Genomic DNA, 21,524 nt, shown 5'->3' on the forward strand with positions numbered 1-21,524 from the left:
AAATTGCTTTCCCTACCAGTTCTACAAATGTATAATTCCTACTAACCTTTTATGAAAGTGTCTACTTGCACCTTAATATTTTTAATTCTTTATATGTTGATAGCCATTTCCACAGCCATATGCCCTCTCTTCTCTCTTACCAGCACTTTGTAGCTCTCTTATGGCTCATAACACATTCTTCTTCCCTCATGTATTGTACACATATGGGTGGATAAGAAAACCACTCCTAGAGGACAAGGACAATCTCATTTTTCTTTGTATCTTCTAGGCTGGTGCCTTGTGCATTTCATTCCTTCATTCAAGAAACAGTACAGAGTTCACACAACGGACCAGTAACTGAGACAGGTGCAGTAGTCATTCAAAAAGCTCACTGAACTGAACACCGCTAGTCTCAGATATCTTTTTATACCAGTAGGTCTCATTTAAAACTCAAGCCCCTACGTTTGAAATTCCAAGATTGAGATTTTTTAATCCTATGATACACTAATCCGGAAACAAGCTCTGAAAGTTTAGATTTAAATGTGTGGACTATATAAGCGCTGTTCCCTCGGCCCTGTTAATAATTCCTTAAAATGCACCCCAGAGATAACACGTTGGGGGACTTCGGACGGGGAAAGTCTGGAAAACCCAGGGCAGCCCGGTGGTGCACGGACTTTTCATGGGCTTCTGAAGAGCACCAGGGTAACTATGTCTTTAATAAGGACATCCGTGTATGTCCTTATAAATATGCAAATCGTGGCAGCGCCGAGCTCATTCCAGTTCCGATAGGGTCCACACCCATCTCCTGGTCTTCCCAGTCGCCTACACCGAGAGGGCCGGGTGCTCGCTCTGGACCAGACTCGCCTCTCCCGGGGTGCCTGCTCCGCGGGATGAGCTCTGCACCGCCCCGGGCGCCCGCCGCCCAGCCCCTCCCCCAGCGCGCACTGGGAGCCCAGCCCCGCCCCCGGCGCGAGCCCGGAGCCCCGCCTAGCCGCTCAGCTCCGCCCCCGGAGAATGCCCGGAGCCCCGCCCATCCGGCAGGAAAGCGCAGGCTCGGCGCTACCGCCCACGCTCGCTCCTGCCGTCGGTGTCTGGCTGGGGCCGCGCGTGACCGGCATGAGCGCGTTCGCGGGCCAGTGACCGCGTCAGGGATGGACTGCGGCTCCGTCACGAACGAGAGGCCGAAGCGCCGCCGGCGGCTTCTGCTCTCCCTGGTCGCCGGCCGCGGTGGAGGTCCCGGAGGCCGCGGCGTCCCCACGCGCCACCTCCTGCCCGGGCTCCTCGGCGGTCTGGGGGCGCTGCGCCCCCGCGCCCCGGCGGCCCGCGGCGGCGCGTCACGTGCCTCCCCGCTGCTCCTCCTCCTGCTGCTGCCCTCCCCGCGCCTGGCTGCTGCCTCCCCGCGCCGGCCGCTGGCGGACTGGGAGCGCTCGCGCGCCGGGCCCTCGGCTGCCCCGGCGGGGCGCGGCTGCGCGAGGAGGTGCCAGCCGGGCCTGGCCCCAGGCGTCACCTGTGCGGCGGGCGCGCTCCACCTGTGCCTCGGCCAGGTGGCCGCCCTCGCTTCCTCCAGGAGAGGTGAGGGCCGGGGCGGCGGGAGCTGGGCGGGTCAGCCGAGGTCGCCGGGCTCCTCCGGGCGTGGGGATGAAGGTCTGTCTGGTCCCGCCCTCTGGGCCACGCAAACCTGGGCTTCCTCGGGTGAAAAGACCTGAATTATTCGGAATGCGGGCACCAGGTGTCTGGCGCAAAGCGTGATGGGCTGCGGCGGGGTGGGGTGGGGGCGGTGCGTGCGGGCACAGCGCACGCGCGTTTGTAGAGCCGTTTTGTCAGGTGCACAGCGTTTGGGGGCTCGGGTGAAGGGGTGTGCAGGAAGCTGGCAAGTTGAGGCTCGAAGCTCTGGGAGACGAAGGGATTGTTTCACAATTTAATTGCAAACTCTCGCGGGTTCATTACTCTGCCTGGCACTTTTCTGGGAACTCGGGATGGTTATCAGTCAACAAACTCTTTTCCTTCTTGGCGCTTAATTGTAGCAGAGGAGATTAATATATATACATATATAATAATATCTGATAAATGTTGTCGGAAAAAATAGAGGGGGTAAAGGTTAGGAGGTGGAGTGGGCCTTCAGTTGCTAATTTAAATGGAGTCCTCGGAATAAGTTTGCTTCACTGAGAAGTTGGCATTTCATTAAATACTTTAAGGAGGTGAGAGCAGTCACGGCCTGCATGAGATTAGACTCAGTTTACTAGATTACAAATTGCCGATTAAAAAATCATCCGGGAGAATCCTTATTAATTAGCAAACTTGGCAAAAATCTAACTTTGGATAGTCTATGCATATCCATCAGTGGCTCTCAGTAACTACACTGATGGCTATTTAAGAAAACGTTTTTCTCAACAGACATGCTCGGTAAATGTTAGTTGCATCTAAGATTTAAGAATACCTTTGGCGGGGCTTCCCTGGGGGCGCAGTGGTTGAGAGTCCGCCTGCCGATGCAGGGGACGCGGGTTCGTGCCCCGGTCCGGGAGGATCCCACATGCCGCGGAGCGGCTGGGCCCGTGAGCCATGGCCGCTGGGCCTGCGCGTCCGGAGCCTGTGCTCCGCAGCGGGAGAGGCCACAGCAGTGAGAGGCCCGCGTACCGGAAAAAAAAAATACCTTTGGCTGGGGGAGAAACTGGTTGGTAGTGCAAGGAGTGCAAGCAGCTTTGTGTCCAGAGGCTGGGACATGAGCGGCGAACTCTGTCAGTGTCCTGCCGCGCCTGTGAGGCTTTATTTCTGTACTTCGCCTTTCGTTGCTCTGTTTTTGACAAACTGGTAATTCGTGATTTGCTTTCCTCTCATAATTCCCTCAGCTAATGAGAATTTTGACCCTTTGTCTTCAGGCTAGTGGCCTGTTTGGTGTCCAGGGTTCTCAGTAGAGCCACTTAGACTTAAGGATGTTTATGAATAAGAAATTTGTGCCCAGTTTCCTCCCCTGTCCAGGGCTAGCTTTGGGCTTATTTTGTGTGTGTGTTTTCACATCCTTTTGATATGCCGATGGCCCCCCCAAAAGGAGAATTACATATTACACTTTAACATAGCTCTCTTTACTTGCTTCCCGGTTATTAGTGGGAATTCATAGTTCTTGGGCCTCGTTTCGTTGTCACAATAAAGGAGGAAAAGTGAGTCAGAGGTGTTCCCAGTGCCAGAGTCCCCAGGCGCTGCCCTATGATAGAGGCAAGACGGAATTCAGCCTCCATCAGCCAGAGTTGAGGGCCAAGTGACGAGTGACTAGGCCCTTTCTCCTCTTTTCAGCCCACAGTATATCTTTGAAATAAGCTTGCTTGCAGTTTTGTTTTAAATCACATGAATGGTTATTGTTATTAGAAAAAAGGAATTTGGGGCTAGAATAATCCCGTCACTTTTCACAAGCCAGTTCTAGACCCAGATGTTCTCAAGCTCCCTGACCCACGGGACAGTCCAGCACGGTTCTGAAGTGGGCAGGGTGGCTTGTGAAGAGATTAATATATATACATATATATTAATATATATGTATATATATTATACATTGCACCTGTAAGAGGTACAATCATTCATTCATTCATCTATCTGCCATCCAGCTCGGGCTGTTCTGTGTCAGGGTCTCTTCTCATGGAGGCCCAGGGCTGGAGATAAAGGATGGAAAAAGAGGTGCCAGATTTAAGTGAGCGCCCTTAACGTGAAAAGGGAAGACCATAGGTGAGGAGCAGAAAGGGGTTCATCTCAAACTCTCTTTCTAGATAGTCTCTAGATTTGGATCTTAGAATTCTTACAATTGAATTTTCTTTTAAGTTGTTTCTGGCCTGCAGTATACCAGGCCCTCTCCTAGTGACACAAAAGTAACTGGCCGCTCTGGGGGAGCTTGGACTAATATACAGACATGGGAATAAATGTAAGTGCTGTGGTAGAGCTATCTGTACCGGGCTGAGAACACAGATAAGGAAGCAATAAAGGTTGCTCCCTGACCTGGGAGGAGGTAGCAGAAAGAACCTTACAGGGTAGCATAGTGCCCTGCCCGGAACATAATGGATGCTTACCACGTTGTCACATTAGATGAGGAAGGGTAAAAAGGATGCTTAAAATTTGCCAGTTGAGAAAGGGGAGCAAGCCAACCTTAAGGATGGAGTAAGGTCTGCACGTGCAGTAAACAGAATAGTTTAGGTGGCTAGAACAAAAGCTGAAACGATAAGTGGCTAAATTAGAACAGGCTTTGTATGCCTTGCCAAGGGCCTTACACTATAGGCTAGTGCTTCTTTGAATCTAAACACCATCCGACCCACCTTTTTTTTTAACCATTAAACACACACATGCATACACGAATTGTTGCATTTTATATTTTGTCAGTCTGCAAACCGTGTTTGGTACAGAGTGATTCCTGGCTCTCTGGTACTTACCTTGGTGCAGACTGTGACCACAGCCACCCCACTCCTTCCTCGTTGCTAGTAATTTGGGAACCACTGCTGTCATCTTACAGAAAAGCAGCAGGTCTGTAGGGTCCTGTCCATGTCACATTTTTTGCTTACTTGGAATTTCCTTTGAGTGTTTACGGGTTGAGAATAAGAGTTGATTAGCTGAAGTATTTTTCTGGTCATTTAGGACAGGTACTGAGAAAACCTTTGAACTTTGAGTTAGTAGATGACTATTCTGTCTTCTCCCACTCTTCTACAACACCTGGCATCATGGAAAAGTAAGAACAAGTATGAAGCAAGATTTTTATATAGCTATGTTTATTACATTTAAATGAAAGATTTTTTTATTTTATATCGTCCATCTCTCATTTTCTGTCAAAATGCCTTTTTTAGTGTGATTGTAAGGAGGTATTATGTTTAAATGTCCTTTCTTGACAAAATTACAAGTTCTCATTGCAATTGTTCTGTTTTTTTAAAGCTGTTTTTTGTGGTTTGTGGAATACAAAAGCCAGGAAACCATTACTATCTACCTCCTTCAAATGAGCACCTTGAAACAGGTTTACAAAACAGGTTGGATCTGTGGTTAAACGCACAGAAATCCATAGCAAAGGTAATATATAAATTGTTAGAACACATCTCTCCAAAGATAGGCTTTTGCAAAGACAAGGAAAGAAAACTACAGACCAATATCTTTATGAAAACACTAGCAAACCAAATCCAGCAATATGTAAAAAGGAGTATATACCATGACCAAGTGGGATTCTGTCTCAGGAATAGCAGGTTCACTTAACATCTGAAAAATCTATTCATGTAGTACGCCACATCCACAGCATACAGGAGAGAAACTACATGATCATCACAAAAGACAAAGAATTTGACAGAATTCCATACCTCTTTGTGTTAAAGAACACTTGACAAGTTTGGAACAGAAGGGACCCGCCTCACCTTATAAAGGGCATCTGAAATACCCACAGCTACCATCATACTTAATGGTGAAAGAAGGAGTGTTTTCCCTCCAAAGTCCGGAGCAAGGATGTCTGCTGTCACCATTCTGTTCAACACTCTACTAGAAGTTCTAGCCGGGGCAGTTAGGCAAGAAAATGAAAAGGCATCCAGATTGTAAAAGAAGTAAATTATCACTGTTCACAGATGACATGACCTGGTACATAGAAAACTCTAAGGAATTCACTAAAAAAAACTATTAAAGCTTATAAACAAATTTAGCAAGATTGCAGGATACAAGATCAATATACAAATTGTACAAAAACAAAAGTCAGTTGTATTTCTGTGTACTAGCAACGAAAAATCTAAAAAACAATTCCCTTTACAGTAGCATCAAAAGGAATAAAATACTTAAATTTCACCCAAAAAAAGCACAAAAGTTATACTCTGAAATATATGTAACATTATTAAAGAAATTAAAGACCTAAATAAATGGAGAGACATCCCAAGTTCATGGTTGGAAGAATTTAGTATTGTTAAGATGGCAGTACTCCCCCAAACTGACCTACAGATTCAACACAATCTCTATCAAAGTTTCAAGTGGCTTCTTTGCAGAAATTGATAAACTGATCCTAAAATTCACATGGAAATTCAAGGGACTCAGAATAGCCAAAACAATCTTGAAAAAGAACAAAGTTGGAGGACTCACTTCTTGATGTCAAAACTTACTACAGAGTTACAAGTAATCAAGAACATGTGGCACTGGCAGAAGGGCAGACATATAAATCAATGGCATAGAATGGAGAATCCACAGATAAATCCTCCCACTTATAGTCAGTTGATTTTTGATGAGAGTCACAAGACAATTTAAGGGAGAAAATAGTGTGGGACAACTGGACCTCCACATGCAAAAGGATGAAGTTGAACCCCCATCTCACACCATATACAGAAATCAACTCAAAAGGATCAAAGACCTAAATGTGAGACCTAAGACTGCAAAACTCTTAGGAGAAAACAGATGGAAATCTCTGTGTGCCCAGATGAGCCAGTGGTTTCTTAGATATGACACCAAAAGCATAAGGAACAAAAGAAAAAGATAAATTGGACTTAATTAAAAAGTTTTGTGCTTCAAAAGGCACCATCAAGAAGGTAAAAGCCAACCCACAGAACGGGAATATTTGCAAATCACACATATGATAAGGAACATGTATCTAAAATGCATAAAGAATGCTCTTAATTCAGTAATAAAAAGATAACCCCAATTTTTTAAATGGGCAAAGGTCTGAATGGATATTTCTCCAAAGAAGATATACAAATGGCCAATAAGTGCATGAAAAGATGTACGTCATTAACCATCAGGGAAATGCAAATCAAAACTACAATGAGATACCACTTTACACCCAATAGGATAATTGTAATAAAAAAGACAGATAATAACAATGTTGAGGATGGGGAGAAATTGGAACCCTCATACAGTTAGTCCTTCAACTGATGACGAGGTAAAAAAAAATTGGCATATCTATACAATGAAATATTATTTGGCAATAAAAGGAAATATGCCAACATACTACACTGGTGGGTGAACCTTGAAAATATCACTGTATGTAAAAGAAACCAGTCACAAAATATCACATATCCTAATGATTCTATTCAAATGAAATGTCCAGAGTAGGCAAATTCATAGAGACAGAAAATAAGTGATTGCTGGGGGGAAGTAGGAAGATGAGGGGGTGATAGCTAGAGCATAGCTAGAGGGTATAGGGTTTCTTTGGGGATGATGAAAATGTTCTGAAGTTTATTGTGGGATGGTTGCACAGCACTGTAAATATACTGAAAACAACTGGAATATGCATTTGAAATGGGTGAAGCATATGTATCTAAGTTATGTCTCAATAAAGTTGTTGTAAAAAACCAGATAGACTTTTGAGGTATGCCCTGTTTTTTCATGGTGCTGAGTTGCTTTTGTTTACCATCAAACATCCACCTGTTTACCATCCACCTGTTTTGAACTGTATTGTCCTTTCCATTCTAGAGCTTAGCGTCTGTGCTGGGAGCCTGCATCTGGAGAGCAAAAGGAGAGATTTCACCTCTTCTCGGAGTAGGAAGCTCTACTTTGACACCCATGCCTTCGTGTGTTTACTCGAAGAAAATGGTAATCCTCTCTCATTTGGTTACTCAGTGCCATAGAAAAACACTATAAATTAGGACTTCCCTTATGATCTTATCGAATTTCTCATATTTCTCTTTGACTTTTAAGTCTGTAGGTAATCTTTTGGTCAGTCTCCATTTTTTAAGTCCTTGTTTTTTGTTTAAGGACATTTTTGCTTCATCCATACAATTGAGACTTTTCTCCCACATACTCTCTTTGTCCAAGTGAAGCGTCTGTTTATAATATTACTCTGGAAGTATGGTATTATAGGTGAAAAATTAGACATAAGCCAGCAAAGCTCAGGAACGATTCCTATGACAGCTGTCTAAGCACCAAAGTGATAGTTTTATTCCTGTGCATCTTGTGTGCTTTAAAATTTTTATGAAATTAAAATGTTGCTGAGCAACAATTATCGATAATTCCAACCTGTGATTTTTTAAAAATATTCAGACTTTTTCTCTTACTGCTGTTGAGTTAACTAATGTAAAAGATTGCTGTGACATGTATGAGTTATTGAAAGTGCACTTAATATATAGGTAGCATTCTCATATTTAATCTTATCTAGACAAATATACAATTTAATGCACATTATAATTCTCTCTACTGTGACACATATATTCTCAAAATCAGAATCTCAGATATCATAGCTTATGTCTGAAATAAATCTGTGTTTTGACTTTATTGTATAGTTATTCATCCTGCTGTGTGTGTTCATATCTGAAAAGCTGCCCTGTGTGGACGTGCTTTACATGCCCAGGACACTGTGTTGGGGGGGATCTTTCTGTGCTTATGTGGGACGGTTAGCAGCTCTGGATTCGAGCTCTGCCGCGTTCCAGCTGCTTGGTGCCTTCTCAGTTCCCATTTATCCCTTGGTAAGAATTCCAAAGAGCCCTTTGAGTGTTAAGTAGTGTACTTGAATGCACTTTGGGAAAACTGTCACATGCCCTGTGATAATTTTTACAGCTTTTCTTCTCAAACTTGAAACAGTTAGCCTTTTTCACCAAGACTGCTTTCAGCTAAGAATTTAAAAAAGAAAAGTAAAAGTGAGAAGAGGGGCATCTAAAATGATCTTGTTAAGCAGAAGTCTTTCTACTTTTCTTTTTCTTTCGTTCTGTTTCTTTTTTCTTTTTGATGGACCTGTGTTCTTGTATTCAAAGTAACCAACTGTAAAAAGACATCTTAGAGATAATAGGGGCATCTCAATATACACTAGATGTTTGATGATATTAAAGGAACATCATTAATTTAGTTACGCGTAACTATGGCCAGGTAGCTGCAGTGGTCCCAAATCCTGTTTCCCAGTGCGAGGTGGTATTTGTTTCCCCTCCCCGCTTTCAAAATCCATTTATTTATTTATTTTTGACAAATTAGAAATAGCAGATGTTGAATGTTTAAAATATGATGTTTCAGTATATGTACTGCCTGCTTTTCTTGATTTTCAAACCCTGGCCCATGAATATTTGCATATTTCAAGACCAGTGATGTGAAGACCCCACTGGATGTAGGGTGTGAAGGTGCTTACATGAATGATGGGTGTCTGCGATGGCTGGGTTAGGATAAGGCCAGGAAGGACCCCTCAAGGAATGCTCCATCCTTTATCCCTTTTTCTCTCCAGAGTTATGTCTCTTGATTCACAAAACTTTCTCTGTGTCTGTAATCTCACTAGCCCTGATTCTGTCCCATTCTCTCATTCCTACAAAAAATTAATTTGCATATGGCAACCCAGGAGGTTTTCAGGCTTCTCCTTTTTCTTATCCTTTCTCCTCCTATAGGTGGTTCTAAATAATAAGGCTTTAAAGTTTCTTTTCTTAGCAGCGTAAGTTCTCTTTGGTCTCCCTCTTTCTTTTCTTCATAATTCCCAAACCTAATTATGTTTAACTATGAACTCTTATTAATAAGTTTTAAAATTTTCAAAAGACATGTTCATTTTTAAAGAATTAGGAAGACAGAAAAGAAACAAGAAAAGCTACTCTGAATCCCAGTACCAGAGTTAAACAGTGTTCATATTTGGGTGATTTTTTTCTAGCTGTTTATGACCCACACATTGAAAATTAAAGGATTTTGAATAAAGTGAAAAGAGTAGGTCTTTGGAGGTCTTTTTGGCTCCTTTAAGTTTGTTGCTTTCTTTTTTTTATTATAAAATATGCTTAATCTCATCCAAATTGAATCAGTTATAACTTTATCCAAACAAATGTGCCATGGATTAATTGCAAGAATCAGTAAATTCTTCTAAAGTTCTTACAGCTGGAAGTTTTTTTTTTTTTTTTTTGCGGTACGTGGGCCTCTCACTGCTGTGGCCTCTCCCGTGGCGGAGCACAGGCTCCGGACGCACAGGCTCAGCGGCCATGGCTCACGGGCCCAGCCGCCCTGCGGCATGTGGGATCTTCCCGGACCGGGGCACGGACCCACATCCCCTGCATTGGCAGGCGGACTCCCAACCAACCACTGCGCCACCAGGGAAGCCCGTAGCTGGAAGTATTTAACGGAAAGAATTGTATTCCAGGGATTTATGCATCTTAAGCATTTAAAATTAAGCATTTTAATTAGAATTTTCAATGTGAAATATGTTACTACCTAAAGTTATTAAAAACAGTAGCACTGCTGAGTTGAGTCTTTAGGTAATTCAGTTCAGCAGCATTTATTGAGTATAAAAGAATATATTTTTTCCAGTTTGAGCCCCCCCCCACTCGTGATTGAGGAAAATTATGGAAGAAAAATATAAGAGCCAATTTTGTCTTTTAACATTAAGTAAATTAACAGCTGAATTATTATTTATATAGCCACTGATTTGACTGATTTGTGCTGGAAATAAAATAAGCTTTCTCTACTTAAGTAAATTATTTTTTACTAACATATACATTTTGAAATTAAGGAAGTCACATCCATTGTAGAAAATTTAGACAACACAATTACCTAGAATCTTTGTTAAATTACAGAAGAAATAAATTGTATCTATAGTTTTGAGTCTTGCATCTTTTCACTTGACCTTGCACTGCAGGCATCCCCTGTGTCATTATGCATTCTCTTTTTGAAAACATGGTTTTTGATGGCTAGGAGGGACATCAGAGCTCAGTCATCCCAGCCCCTCATTTTACACGAGGAAACACTCCGATGTGTCCTACTTGTTCCAAGTGACAGACACATCACAGCCTGTGGCTAGACTCTACCCTCCTGCTACACTAGGCTTTCCACGTGCTTCTGAATTCAGACATCCACTTGCATGTGTCAGTTTGCATTCTCCCCCTTTCTATGAAGGATTTTTTTATTCTGGCAACTAGAGTCTCCTGAGTGACTGTCTTTGTGTGTTTGCCTAGGGTTTACTACTCAACAAGCAGAAATCATTGTCTCTGCCTTAGTCAAGATCATGGAGGCCAACATGGATATCGTCTACAAAGATATGGTCACCAAGATGCAGCAGGTAGCTTTGCTGGGGCACTTGAGCAAATTTGAAATCTAATGCGTATTATTTGTAATATATGTTTTGGGATAATATTCTGTTGAAAAGCATATAGTAATTTTAACATAAACGAGAGACAGATGGTTACAGTGGCATAAAAAATATTTATTCAAAGCTATTTAGTCAGCTGTTACAGAATCACTTAGGGTTTGAAAACTGACTATTCTAGTCAACTGTGCTTTAATAAATGGAGATGTGGCTAGAATTACAGCAGCTGGTCCTCTGACTGCCACCCTTTTAACTGTGATTCACTTGATGCCGACACTGGAAATGAGTTCTTATTCTTTTCTCATTTTCAGACAGAGGAGGACCTTGCTGAACCTCTTTTTTTGTTCCCCCGTCCTTCTAGTTTCTCAATAAGATGATACTGGGTAGAGACAGTAGGAGGTAGAGTTCCTAGGCCAGACTAGGTTATATGTTTTGTTTTTCTTTTCCCAGGAGATCACTCTTCAGGAAATAATGTCTCAGATTGCCAATGTGAAAAAAGATATGATTATTTTGGAGAAGAGTGAATTTTCAGCCCTCAGATCAGAAAATGAGGTAAAACTAAAGAACCACTCATATTTACCAAATGCTTTATGTTAAGACATTGAGATATGATATACACACAGAAGTGTACAAACAAGTGTACGTCTCGATGAATTTTCAGTATAGACTATCAGTGAAATCAAGAAATAAAAAAATATATATATTTAAAAAAAAATAGACGGTGACCAGTGCCCCAGAAGTGCTGCGGACGCCCCCTTCTGGTCACACCTCCCACAGCGGAAACCATTATCCTGGCTAACATGGCTATTGAGTGGTTTGGCTGTTCCAGAACTTTATCGGATGGAATCACAGCGTGTCTTGCAGTGATAGGTCATTCTTTTGCATTGTTCATAGTATTATAGGAATATGCCGCGTTATTCTACTGCGACGTATATTAGAGTTGTTTCCAGTTTGAGGTTATTATGAATAAGTGCTGCTGTAAAATATCGCTTCGTTTCTTCAAGTGTGGTGTTTGGGATCAGCGTTTAAATAAGTGCTATCTTCGTGTCTTCCTTTATTTTCAGCCCTATTTAAAGTCCCATGAAGGAAGTTCATTTATTATCTGTTGGTCTTAATCTTATAAGAAACCGCCTAGCAAAAGATCCTTCTTTTGCTAGGAAAAGGTAAACTGTGAAACTGTCAAAGTTGTCTGGAAGTCAGTTATTTGAGGGCAGAATCAGTTCAAAGAAAAATTGAAGGAGGAATTAAAGCAGGGGCTCTGAAGGGAGATGAATATATTGAAAACCGTTGTGTTACTAATTTTATGTGGCCTTCAAGATGGATTAAGACGTATCTCAAGACACACCATGATTGTAGTACCATCCTTGCACGACAGTCATTTCTGCCACTGAGACTATTCAGTTATGCTTGTATTCTGAACGTGGCCGAATTTGTGTTGAATGAGGAAAGAACTTGTTCACAAATACATGTTCTAATAGTTGTTTATTATGTTTTTCATAATCTTCTAAATATATCCTTGACATTTCTTGTTAATGTGTTTTTAGAAAATAAAACTTGAACTACATCAGTTAAAACAACAAGTAATGGTAAGATCTTCATTCCTGTTTGCTTGCTTGTTTATAATTACATAAGCTTAGTAATAAATATAATGTCCGAAATACTTATATGTTCTTAAAAACTTAATTCTGTGTTAAATATTTGTGTGATGTGTCTCGAAAGTACACATTGGAAGATTTAACCAAGAACATAGCCAATGAATAAGTTACTGATGTCTGTAACCAAATTCATTAAGAAAATTGCGATCTAGAAGGAATGAAGTCATTTTTAAATAAAAAATTTTCTAAAATAGCCACCTGGAACCCTTAGATTATCTTAGGAGAGACTGTCTTTAGAGAACTACACGTGATTTTAAACTGCTGACTGTGCCAGCTGTTTGATTTTTTTTTAAGTCGAAAGGACATTGATGTTAAAGAAGAAAAAATTTTGATGAGTGTCAGTAGGAAGACTTTACTTAAACCAGAATTTAATATTTTACTTTTTTGAGTCCATCTCTGCTTTCCAAAGTTGTCCAAGGAACAGCTTGATTCATAAATTTCACAAGGTGATTGCATTGGGAATCTTGAGGTTAAAAGCAACAATCACCCACTCTAGACTGACTTAAACATCAAAGGGGAATTATTTGTATATATAATTGGGAAGTCCCAGCAGGGCTGACTGCAGACGTCGCTTAGCCAGTCTCCTGACCCTGTTAGTCTCCAGCTCCGTTCCTGTGCGCGCCCCTAGCCCGGCCCTTCCCCCCTTCCCCCCTTCCCCCCTTCCCCCCTTTTCCCCTTTCCCCCTTCCCCTTAGCCCCTTTGGGTGGAGCAGTGGAAGCAGCAGGGAAGGCGCACATCCTCAGAGTTTGGATCTCTTACTTTGGATTTCTTTCTTTCTTTGTTGTTTGCCCTCCCACTAGGATGAAGTGATCAAAGTCCGAACAGATACCAAATTAGATTTCAGTCTAGAAAAGAGCAGAGTAAAAGAATTGGTATGTTTCTTTACTAAAAATATAGTATGAATTAATTTCTTTGCAGGATGGAACATTTGGTCAAGTCTGTTTACATACCATTCAGAAGTATTGTTAAATATTTACCTGTATATCATTGTTAGACAGTTTTTTCTTTATTTTGACTATATTTTGAATTAAGGCTTAAATTTGATGCTTTCAAAAGTAACACTAAAATTAAAATCTTGGTCAAAGCAAGTTTGAATCTTGTATGTTTCAGAGATACTAAATTATGTGTCACTTAGGCATGAATAAAGAAATTAAATTCAATCTTGATCTATTTGATATTGACTTAAACCTCTTCTGGTCCCGATTTTTCAAAAGTTAAGTTGATTATCTGATTTGAATAATATTAAATTATTAATATTAAATAACATTAAATTCTATGTTAAAAATTCAAGATTTAAAAAATATTTCCATAAATTTTTTTTTTAATAGAGAAATCTTAATGACTTTACTGCATTGTTTTAAAGTGCAAATTCTAAATGATTCTTGAAGTTATATCAAATTGAAATTTTCTATTAGGGAAAGTAGTGCTATATATTTGTTACCAAAAAGATATCACAAAATGTGGGTTGTAAATAAGTGGAAGGGATATATATATATATATATATATATATATATATATATATATATATATATGTATATGTATATGTATATGTATATATATATGTCAGTGCAACAACTTGTGGGATCCATGCCCAAGACTTAAGAAAACTGGAAATATTGCTCCGCTTCCCTTTGAAATGCCTGTTTATGTGCATTTCAAAGGTAATACATATAAATACAATGTTTTTCCCTCAGGGCTTTCACAGTAACTTCTTGTAAATTTTTTAATTTTAATGAGATATAATTGACATACAACATTACATTTCAGGTGTACAGTGTAATGATTCAATATTTTTATATATCGTGAAATGATCACCACAGTAAGTCTGGTTAACATCCATCACCCACATAGTTACAAAACTGTTTTTCTTATAATGAGAATTTTTAAGATCCCCTCTCTTAGAAACTTTCAGCGGTACAGTACAGTATTATTAACTCTAGGCACCATGCTGTGCATTACATCCCCAGAACGCAGTTATTCTGTAACTGGACGTTTGTACTCTTTGACGCCCCTTCTCCCATTTCACCCCCTCCCCGCCCACCTCTGGCAGCCACCAATCTGTTCTCTGTATCTGTGAGCTCGGGTTTTTTTGGGTTCTTTTAGATTCCAAATATAAGTGAGATCGTATGGCATATGTCTTTCCCTGTCTGACTTAGTTCACTGAGTGTAACACCCTCCAGGTCCATCCGTGTTCTTGCAAATGGCAAGATTTTTTTTAATTTTATAACTGAGTAATACTCCATTGCATATATATATACGCACTGTGTTTTCTTTATTCATTCATCCATCGATGGACACTTAGGTTCCTCCCACGTTTTCGCTATTGTAAGTAATGCTGCAGTGAACATGGGGTACGATAAGTTGGATGTTTTATATGTGTTGGGTTGCCTCTAGTGACTTTTAACCCGTCTGTCTTCTTGTTCAGGCTGTATTTGCATTTCTTTATTTATTAGTTAGATACCTTTTTTATTCTCAGCATAAAAAGAAATAGGGCATATACAGCATTTTTTACTAAAAATGAGTATTCACAGTTTTTCATTGTCTCCTCATTTTTCACAATTTACTTTTAACCAAACTGTGCTACAATGATAAATGAAGCTAATATTGAAATTCAAACAAGTACTTAAGTGAATTTTGAAACTGCCTCTGGATTTCAAGAGTTAAGTTGAGCTTTGTTATACAGAATAATGATTATGTCCGTGTTACCTGTCTTTCTAGTCTTGAAACACTTTTAACCTTGAAGATTAAATCACTTAGTATTACTAAAATATGTGATGATCACTAGCATATGACTAGTATCTAGAAGAGGAAGAACTCTTTTGGTTACCTTTGTCCTCAGGGTTGTAGACTTAGCAGGAATTCCTTATTCACTTGATTTAGGAAGATTCCTGTAGCTAACGGAGCCAGGAAGAACTTCATTTAGGAGATTGGGAGATAGGGGATGTGAACATGGATTAAAGCCAGTGAATTTATGTGACTTACTAACCTAGCTGAGAAGTCGTTCTTGGTAATCCTAAATTCAGATTACTCTGAAGTGCAGGACAGTAGTATATTAGTATGTACCTAGCATGAATTTAACTGCACTGAGGAAGATAAGCTATTCAAACCTCTCATTCTCTTGTTTAATAAAGTTATAATACTGTTTCAACAAAATTAACTGTGGTGATATTTACAGCCAGTTTCAAAAGCAATGTAGCCCGTAAACTGCTTTGGGGTGCAGGGAGATGGAGCTATATAGATGTTATTTTAAAAATCATGGCAGTCTGTCCTACAGAGTGAAGTAAGTCAGAAAGAGAAAAACAAATACCATATGCTAACACATACATATATGGAATCTAAAGGGAAAAAAATGGTTCTGAAGAACCTAGGGGCAGGACAGGAATAAAGACACAGACGTAGAGAGTGGACTTGAGGACACGGGGAGGGGGAAGGGTAAGCTGGGACGAAGTGAGAGAGTGGCATGGACATATATACACTACCAAACATAAAATGGATAGCTAGTGGGAAGCAGCCACAGGGAGATCAGCTCTCTGCTTTGTGACCACCTAGAGGGGTGGGATAGGGAGGGTGGGAGGGAGACGCAAGAGGGAGGGGATATGGGGATGTATGTATATGTATAGCTGATTCACTTTGTTATACAGCAGAAACTAACACAACATTGTAAAGTAATTATACTCCAATAAAGATGTTTAAAAAAAAATCATGGCACTATCAAGACTTAGGTTTTTCCTTTCTCTTGTGGTTGAGTCAATATTGACTTACTGAAAACTGGAGTTTTAAGAGGTGCAGAAAATCCCATTCCACCCTGCCCTCTGGTGGTGATGTGGCACATAGCGCTCGCTCACTCGCGTTCTCTCTCTCTCTCTCTCTCTCTCTCTCTCTCTCTCTCTCTCTCTCTCTCTCTCTCTCTCTCTCTCTCTCTCTCTCTCTCCTCCCCCCCTCCCTCCCTCCCTCCCTCCCTCCCTCCCTCCCTGGAGTTGAGCATTCTTTGGTCCTGCAGCTGGTTCTTGGTTTGGGGTTTTGGGTTTTTTTCTTTTTTTTTTTTTGCTCCTAAGCAATGCTGTTTCTATACTTTATCCCCCTAGTAGTCACAGGGGAACACTGTATAGCTATAAAGTTTCTAGATACTTCAAAACCATTAATTTTTTCCCCTATAACAACGTTAATTTATTGAAGTTTTTTAATTCTTCACTTAAATTATAGATTTTCATTTGCTCAGTTAAATCCTAACGCCCACCACTAAGGAGATGTGTCTGATTTTGGTCTCAATGTCAACAAAATTGCACAATATCTTTGCATAGATATTAATAGCCAAAGGCAAGATACCATTTTAATTCTGGGTAGAACTAGTCAGTTCCCTTAGTAACACTGGATTGTGACAATGCCCATGTGGGTTTGTTTTTTGTTTTTTTTCAATTAAAACCAACATGTGACGGTTTAGTGTATTTCTTGTATCTGTATATTTACATAGTGTTTTATAATCACAAGGTGACATCTATGTCACAGAATAATATTCCTTGAAACTTTTTTTTTTCCCAACTTTATATCTTTTCTCTCTTCTGTCTAAGCCTCAAATAGTGACCAATTTTGTTTGTGGTTACAATGGGATAGCTCCTAAATTGAATTGTTACCCCCCTTATTTCAACCCTCTCAAAGCCAAAAAGCATATGTCCATCTAAATTGGTCCCAGGGAATGCTGTTATAATAGTGGGAGGGACCTAGAGACAGACATCCCAGCGAAGAGATGAAAAGAGAAAACCAGCAGAGAGTGGTGGAGGATGACAAAAGGGAATCCAGATGTTGGAGCGATGAGTGAATATAAATAAGAAACCCCAAAACACAGATCAAAAGGAGAAGGCAAGTAGGCTGCTTTACCCTAGGGGTGGCTTCTAGTGGTACATATTCTTGGAATTACTGAGACCAGAATATTTAAGGCACCAGAGGAGGAGGAGGGAGAGGGGTATAAATCAGAATCTGACCTGTATTACGTGTTTGTTTCAGTATTCATTAAACGAAAGGAAGCTGCTGGAAGTAAAAACAGAAATGGTGTCATTGGTAAGAAAAGATTCACTTTGCATCTTGCAGAACTGAAACTCTACCCTTGAAGCACCAACCCCTCCTTTCTTCCTCCCCTGGCTGCCACCATTCTATTTTCTGTTTATGAATCTGACTATTCTAGGTCCCTCATGTAAGTGGAATCATACAGTATTTGTCCTTTTGTGACTGGTGTATTTCACTTAGCATAATGTCCTCAAGATTCCTCCATGTTGTAGCATATGTCAGAATTTCTTTCCTTTTTAAGGCTAAATAATATTCCATTGTATGGATGTAGTACATTTTGATTATCCTTGTGGCCATTGTGAATAATGCTATGAACATGGGCATACAGCTATCTATTGGAGTTCCTGTTTTCAATTATTTTGGGTATATATACCGAGAAGTGGAACATCATAGGATTTTTTGGAACACAAAATACTTAATTATCTTAATGAAACTTTAAATCTCAGTGATTGAAGAATAATAAGGAATGGAGATGTTTTGTTATATTTTTAGCTTATGCATAACTTATTTACCATCCTATATTACCTGGGACCTTTGAAACCTGCAAGAGACTTCCATGAGAGAACACTAAACTATTCCTCTGGAATATTTTACTCATCCAGGCATTTATTTCCTTATTCATTACCTGAATTATTCATCACAGGGAACCACTTACTTGCCCTAGGACTTTTAGTGAAGTATTTCCAATGCTTTTATGCATTAATGAAATGTTACAAACCCTTTATAACATCAGCCAGACTTACCACCCTTTGGGAGTTAATTGTGTATCTGGTTTAACTGTATTATATTTGGGAAAGAACGCATATAGGTCCTTGGTATAGCCAAGCCTCATAATAATAAAACACTTGGCATTCGAACTATAAAGGAAGAAAACTTTTTAAAACTGAATAGAAATAGCATCAAGGCGAGCGCTGTTGCTTTTAGATTGCCTGAGATTCCATTCATTTTGTTAAAGCACTTTCTGTATACCTTTCACTAAGAGGAATTCAGAAGGATGAGGCTTAGTCATTGCCATTGAGAACAGACCAGCTTCATAATCTTAATCTTATTTGCAGAGCAATCTATAATTTAAAAAGCTTCCCTCCATCAGTTATCACACTTGATTCTCTAAACAGCTTATGTGAAGGCAGGGCCTTTTTCTTTGTCTCAAACAGAAGGAAACAGGCCTAGAGATAGCTACAGCCCTGACCAGTACAATACAGCATGAGGCTAGTAGAACTCAGACTAAAGCCCAGGTCTCCTTAGTCTGACCCTGCTGGGAAGGGACTCTAGGACTAACAGCAGAGGGGATGCATCCAAAGTGGTTTAATGCTGTGAATCTTTCTTTTAAAAGCACGCCCAGCAAGATCGGGCCATCACGCAGACAGACAGGAAGATAGATACCGAGGTTGCTGGCCTCAAAACCATGCTTGAGTCACACAAGCTTGATAATATTAAATATTTAGCAGGTAAGCCATTTTGTATCTAGATTAGTTAAAACAAGCTGAAAATAAATTTAAACAAAAAAAAAATTTTTTTTTTATTTTTTGGCCATGCCATGTGGCATGTGGGATCTTAGTTCCCCGACCAGGGATCGAACATGTGCCCTCTGCAGTGGAAGCGTAGAGTCCTAACCACTGGACTGCCAGGGAAGTCCCAAAATAAATAAAATTTATAAATTAAGTCAAAGACAGATATTGCATTTGGTTGAGTCTAACACAATTTTTTTTCATGTTTTAACATCTCTGAAATTGGAAGGCATCTTACAATTTCCAATAGATGGAATATCATACAATAATTGGCATTTTTTCTTTCTTTGTAAAGTACATGATTTTATTTACTACTATTGATAGAATCTTAAATTTCATGAGATACTGGCATCGAACTATAGTTATTTGGAGTTATTTTTCATAACATTCAAGATGGAATATTTTACAGATAGTTGAGTTGTGATCTTTTCTGCTTCAATGGGTGACACTCCTTATAAGGTATTATTTTCCTTTTGCAGTTTTTGAGCCAAAAGAGGGAAGGAAGATTCATGTACCAAAAAATATTACTTAGCCATTATTTTAACTCAGATTTAACATTTTGGATCAATCAATATTTTGAAGTCTAATAGTATTTAGAAGTAGGATTTGCTCATCAAGTTAAAAGGTGTGTCCCTGTGTGTTACATGTGCATATACTTTGTGACCACAGAATTTTTGTGATTCTGTACTTTTGCTGTACTTTTGTGATTCTGTACTTTTACTGAAAATATCCAAAAAAGTTTTCTTGGATATTGGATGCATTTGTACTTTCAAGATGATGGTCTCAGGTGTGGGGTTTTCTAATAGGCAGGTGTTTCATGGGATGTGGCACATCAGTGAGCAAGCCAAGTTTCTTGGGTTTGGTTTTACTTTCTTGGTGGAAAAGTGTCTGTTTTCTTAATAAAAAGATGTTCCCGCAAGTAATTGTTCATAGAACTAATACTATGCACAATTGTTTTTTTTCTTACAGGATCTGTATTTACGTGCCTAACAGTAGCTCTGGGATTTTATCGTCTGTGGATATAATAAAGTATCTATTTAAAGAGCATTTTATTGTTTTGCCTTAAAATACCAGATTGCTGTGCTTTTTTTCCCCTCATTTCCAATTTTAATGCTGATTTTTAATTTAATGCATATTATTTATTGTATGCAAATTATGGACCTATAACCAAGGCAGAGAAGTGAGAAATTTCATAACTGCTTCTTCCATCTTTTCTGTTTAGTTGACTTTATGACTCTGAGTGGTGGTGGACGAAGCAAGGAAGACTCCACTTAGCTGGGCCAGTGAACTTGGTCTAACCTTTGGGACATACCAACAGTAAATATTTGTATAACTCTCCACAATTTTAAATCTTTTGTTTTAATCGAGGATTGGGGGTCTCCATTTAAAAGGCACAGGAGCTTTACTAAGTGCTGAAGAATCATTGTAACTGAATCCTCTTCACCTACTGACCCAGACCCTAATGTCAGCCGGTTGTGTTTCAAGGTTGTTAGAGGTTGTGTTAGAGGTTGTTTCAAGTCCGCTTGGTTGGTAGCCTCATGCTACGTTGTACTTTACGCCCAAAAGAGATTTTTTTCTTGTGATTTCCACTGTCTTAGTTATTGTTCTGTTCATTTTCTGTGTGCCTTCCAGCTAGAAAATCTTGTTGCCTGATGAAGCACTGTGATTGGGATGCAGACTCTCTCAGCCTCCTAGAGTGGTAACTTCCTCTCCCTCCCTCCCTCCCTCCCTCTCATTTGGCCCCTTCTCCTCTCCTCCCTCTTGGTGTGAGAGTTGTTACAACGCCTCAGGTGTGGCCCTGCCTCCCTAGAGAACAGGCTCACCCTCGGCGTGGAAGTCCACTTCAGTCTGTGGGACAGGCTTTCTTCCTTCTGGTCTTCCAAGGGAGGCACAAGGTGTAACTTCTGTAGCAATATCTAGATGTGTAGATAGTGCACGTACTTTCCAGAAATGTCTTTAATGAATACGCCTTTGCCCATTACAAGCTCAGGTCATAGGCTTTGAAAATTAGATAATTTTCATGCCAGGTATCCTAATCTAGGTTGATTTCTTTGGTTGTTAAAGACATTCTCATACCAACCTTACCTCTGTATTTAAAACAAATTCCAAGATACAACTGGGGGCATTTTGGAGACGCACATTCTCATCTTACTTGAATGACCTGCACGTAGAGAGAATAGCATTTGAGAAACGATGACACTGAATGGCACCTTCCTGTCTTTCTCCAAATGCACGCGTGTGCATATAACCTGGTCCAGTGGAGAAACCACATAGAGACTTCTGGATCAGACTGGTACAAGTGCCCATCGTTATTGTTTCATGCACACTGGTGAAAAGTTACCCTCTGTCCTTTGGGTGTCATTT

General features: G+C 40.1%; 1 protein-coding gene across 1 annotated transcript; it reads left to right on the forward strand.

The window, feature by feature from the left end:
- Positions 1–1,055: 1,055 nt before the first annotated feature.
- MCUR1 (mitochondrial calcium uniporter regulator 1) lies at positions 1,056–21,235 on the forward strand. Its single transcript, XM_082848814.1, has 9 exons — positions 1,056–1,551; positions 7,375–7,494; positions 10,806–10,909; positions 11,387–11,488; positions 12,481–12,522; positions 13,392–13,463; positions 17,593–17,646; positions 18,986–19,100; positions 20,130–21,235. Exons 1-9 carry the CDS (start codon positions 1,131–1,133, stop codon positions 20,183–20,185), a joined length of 1,086 nt encoding a protein of 361 aa, XP_082704940.1. The 5' UTR covers positions 1,056–1,130; the 3' UTR covers positions 20,186–21,235.
- Positions 21,236–21,524: the final 289 nt, after the last annotated feature.

Source organism: Leucopleurus acutus, assembly GCF_964270905.1.
Source record: "Leucopleurus acutus genome assembly, chromosome: 10".
NCBI classification, from domain to species: Eukaryota; Metazoa; Chordata; class Mammalia; order Artiodactyla; family Delphinidae; genus Leucopleurus; species Leucopleurus acutus.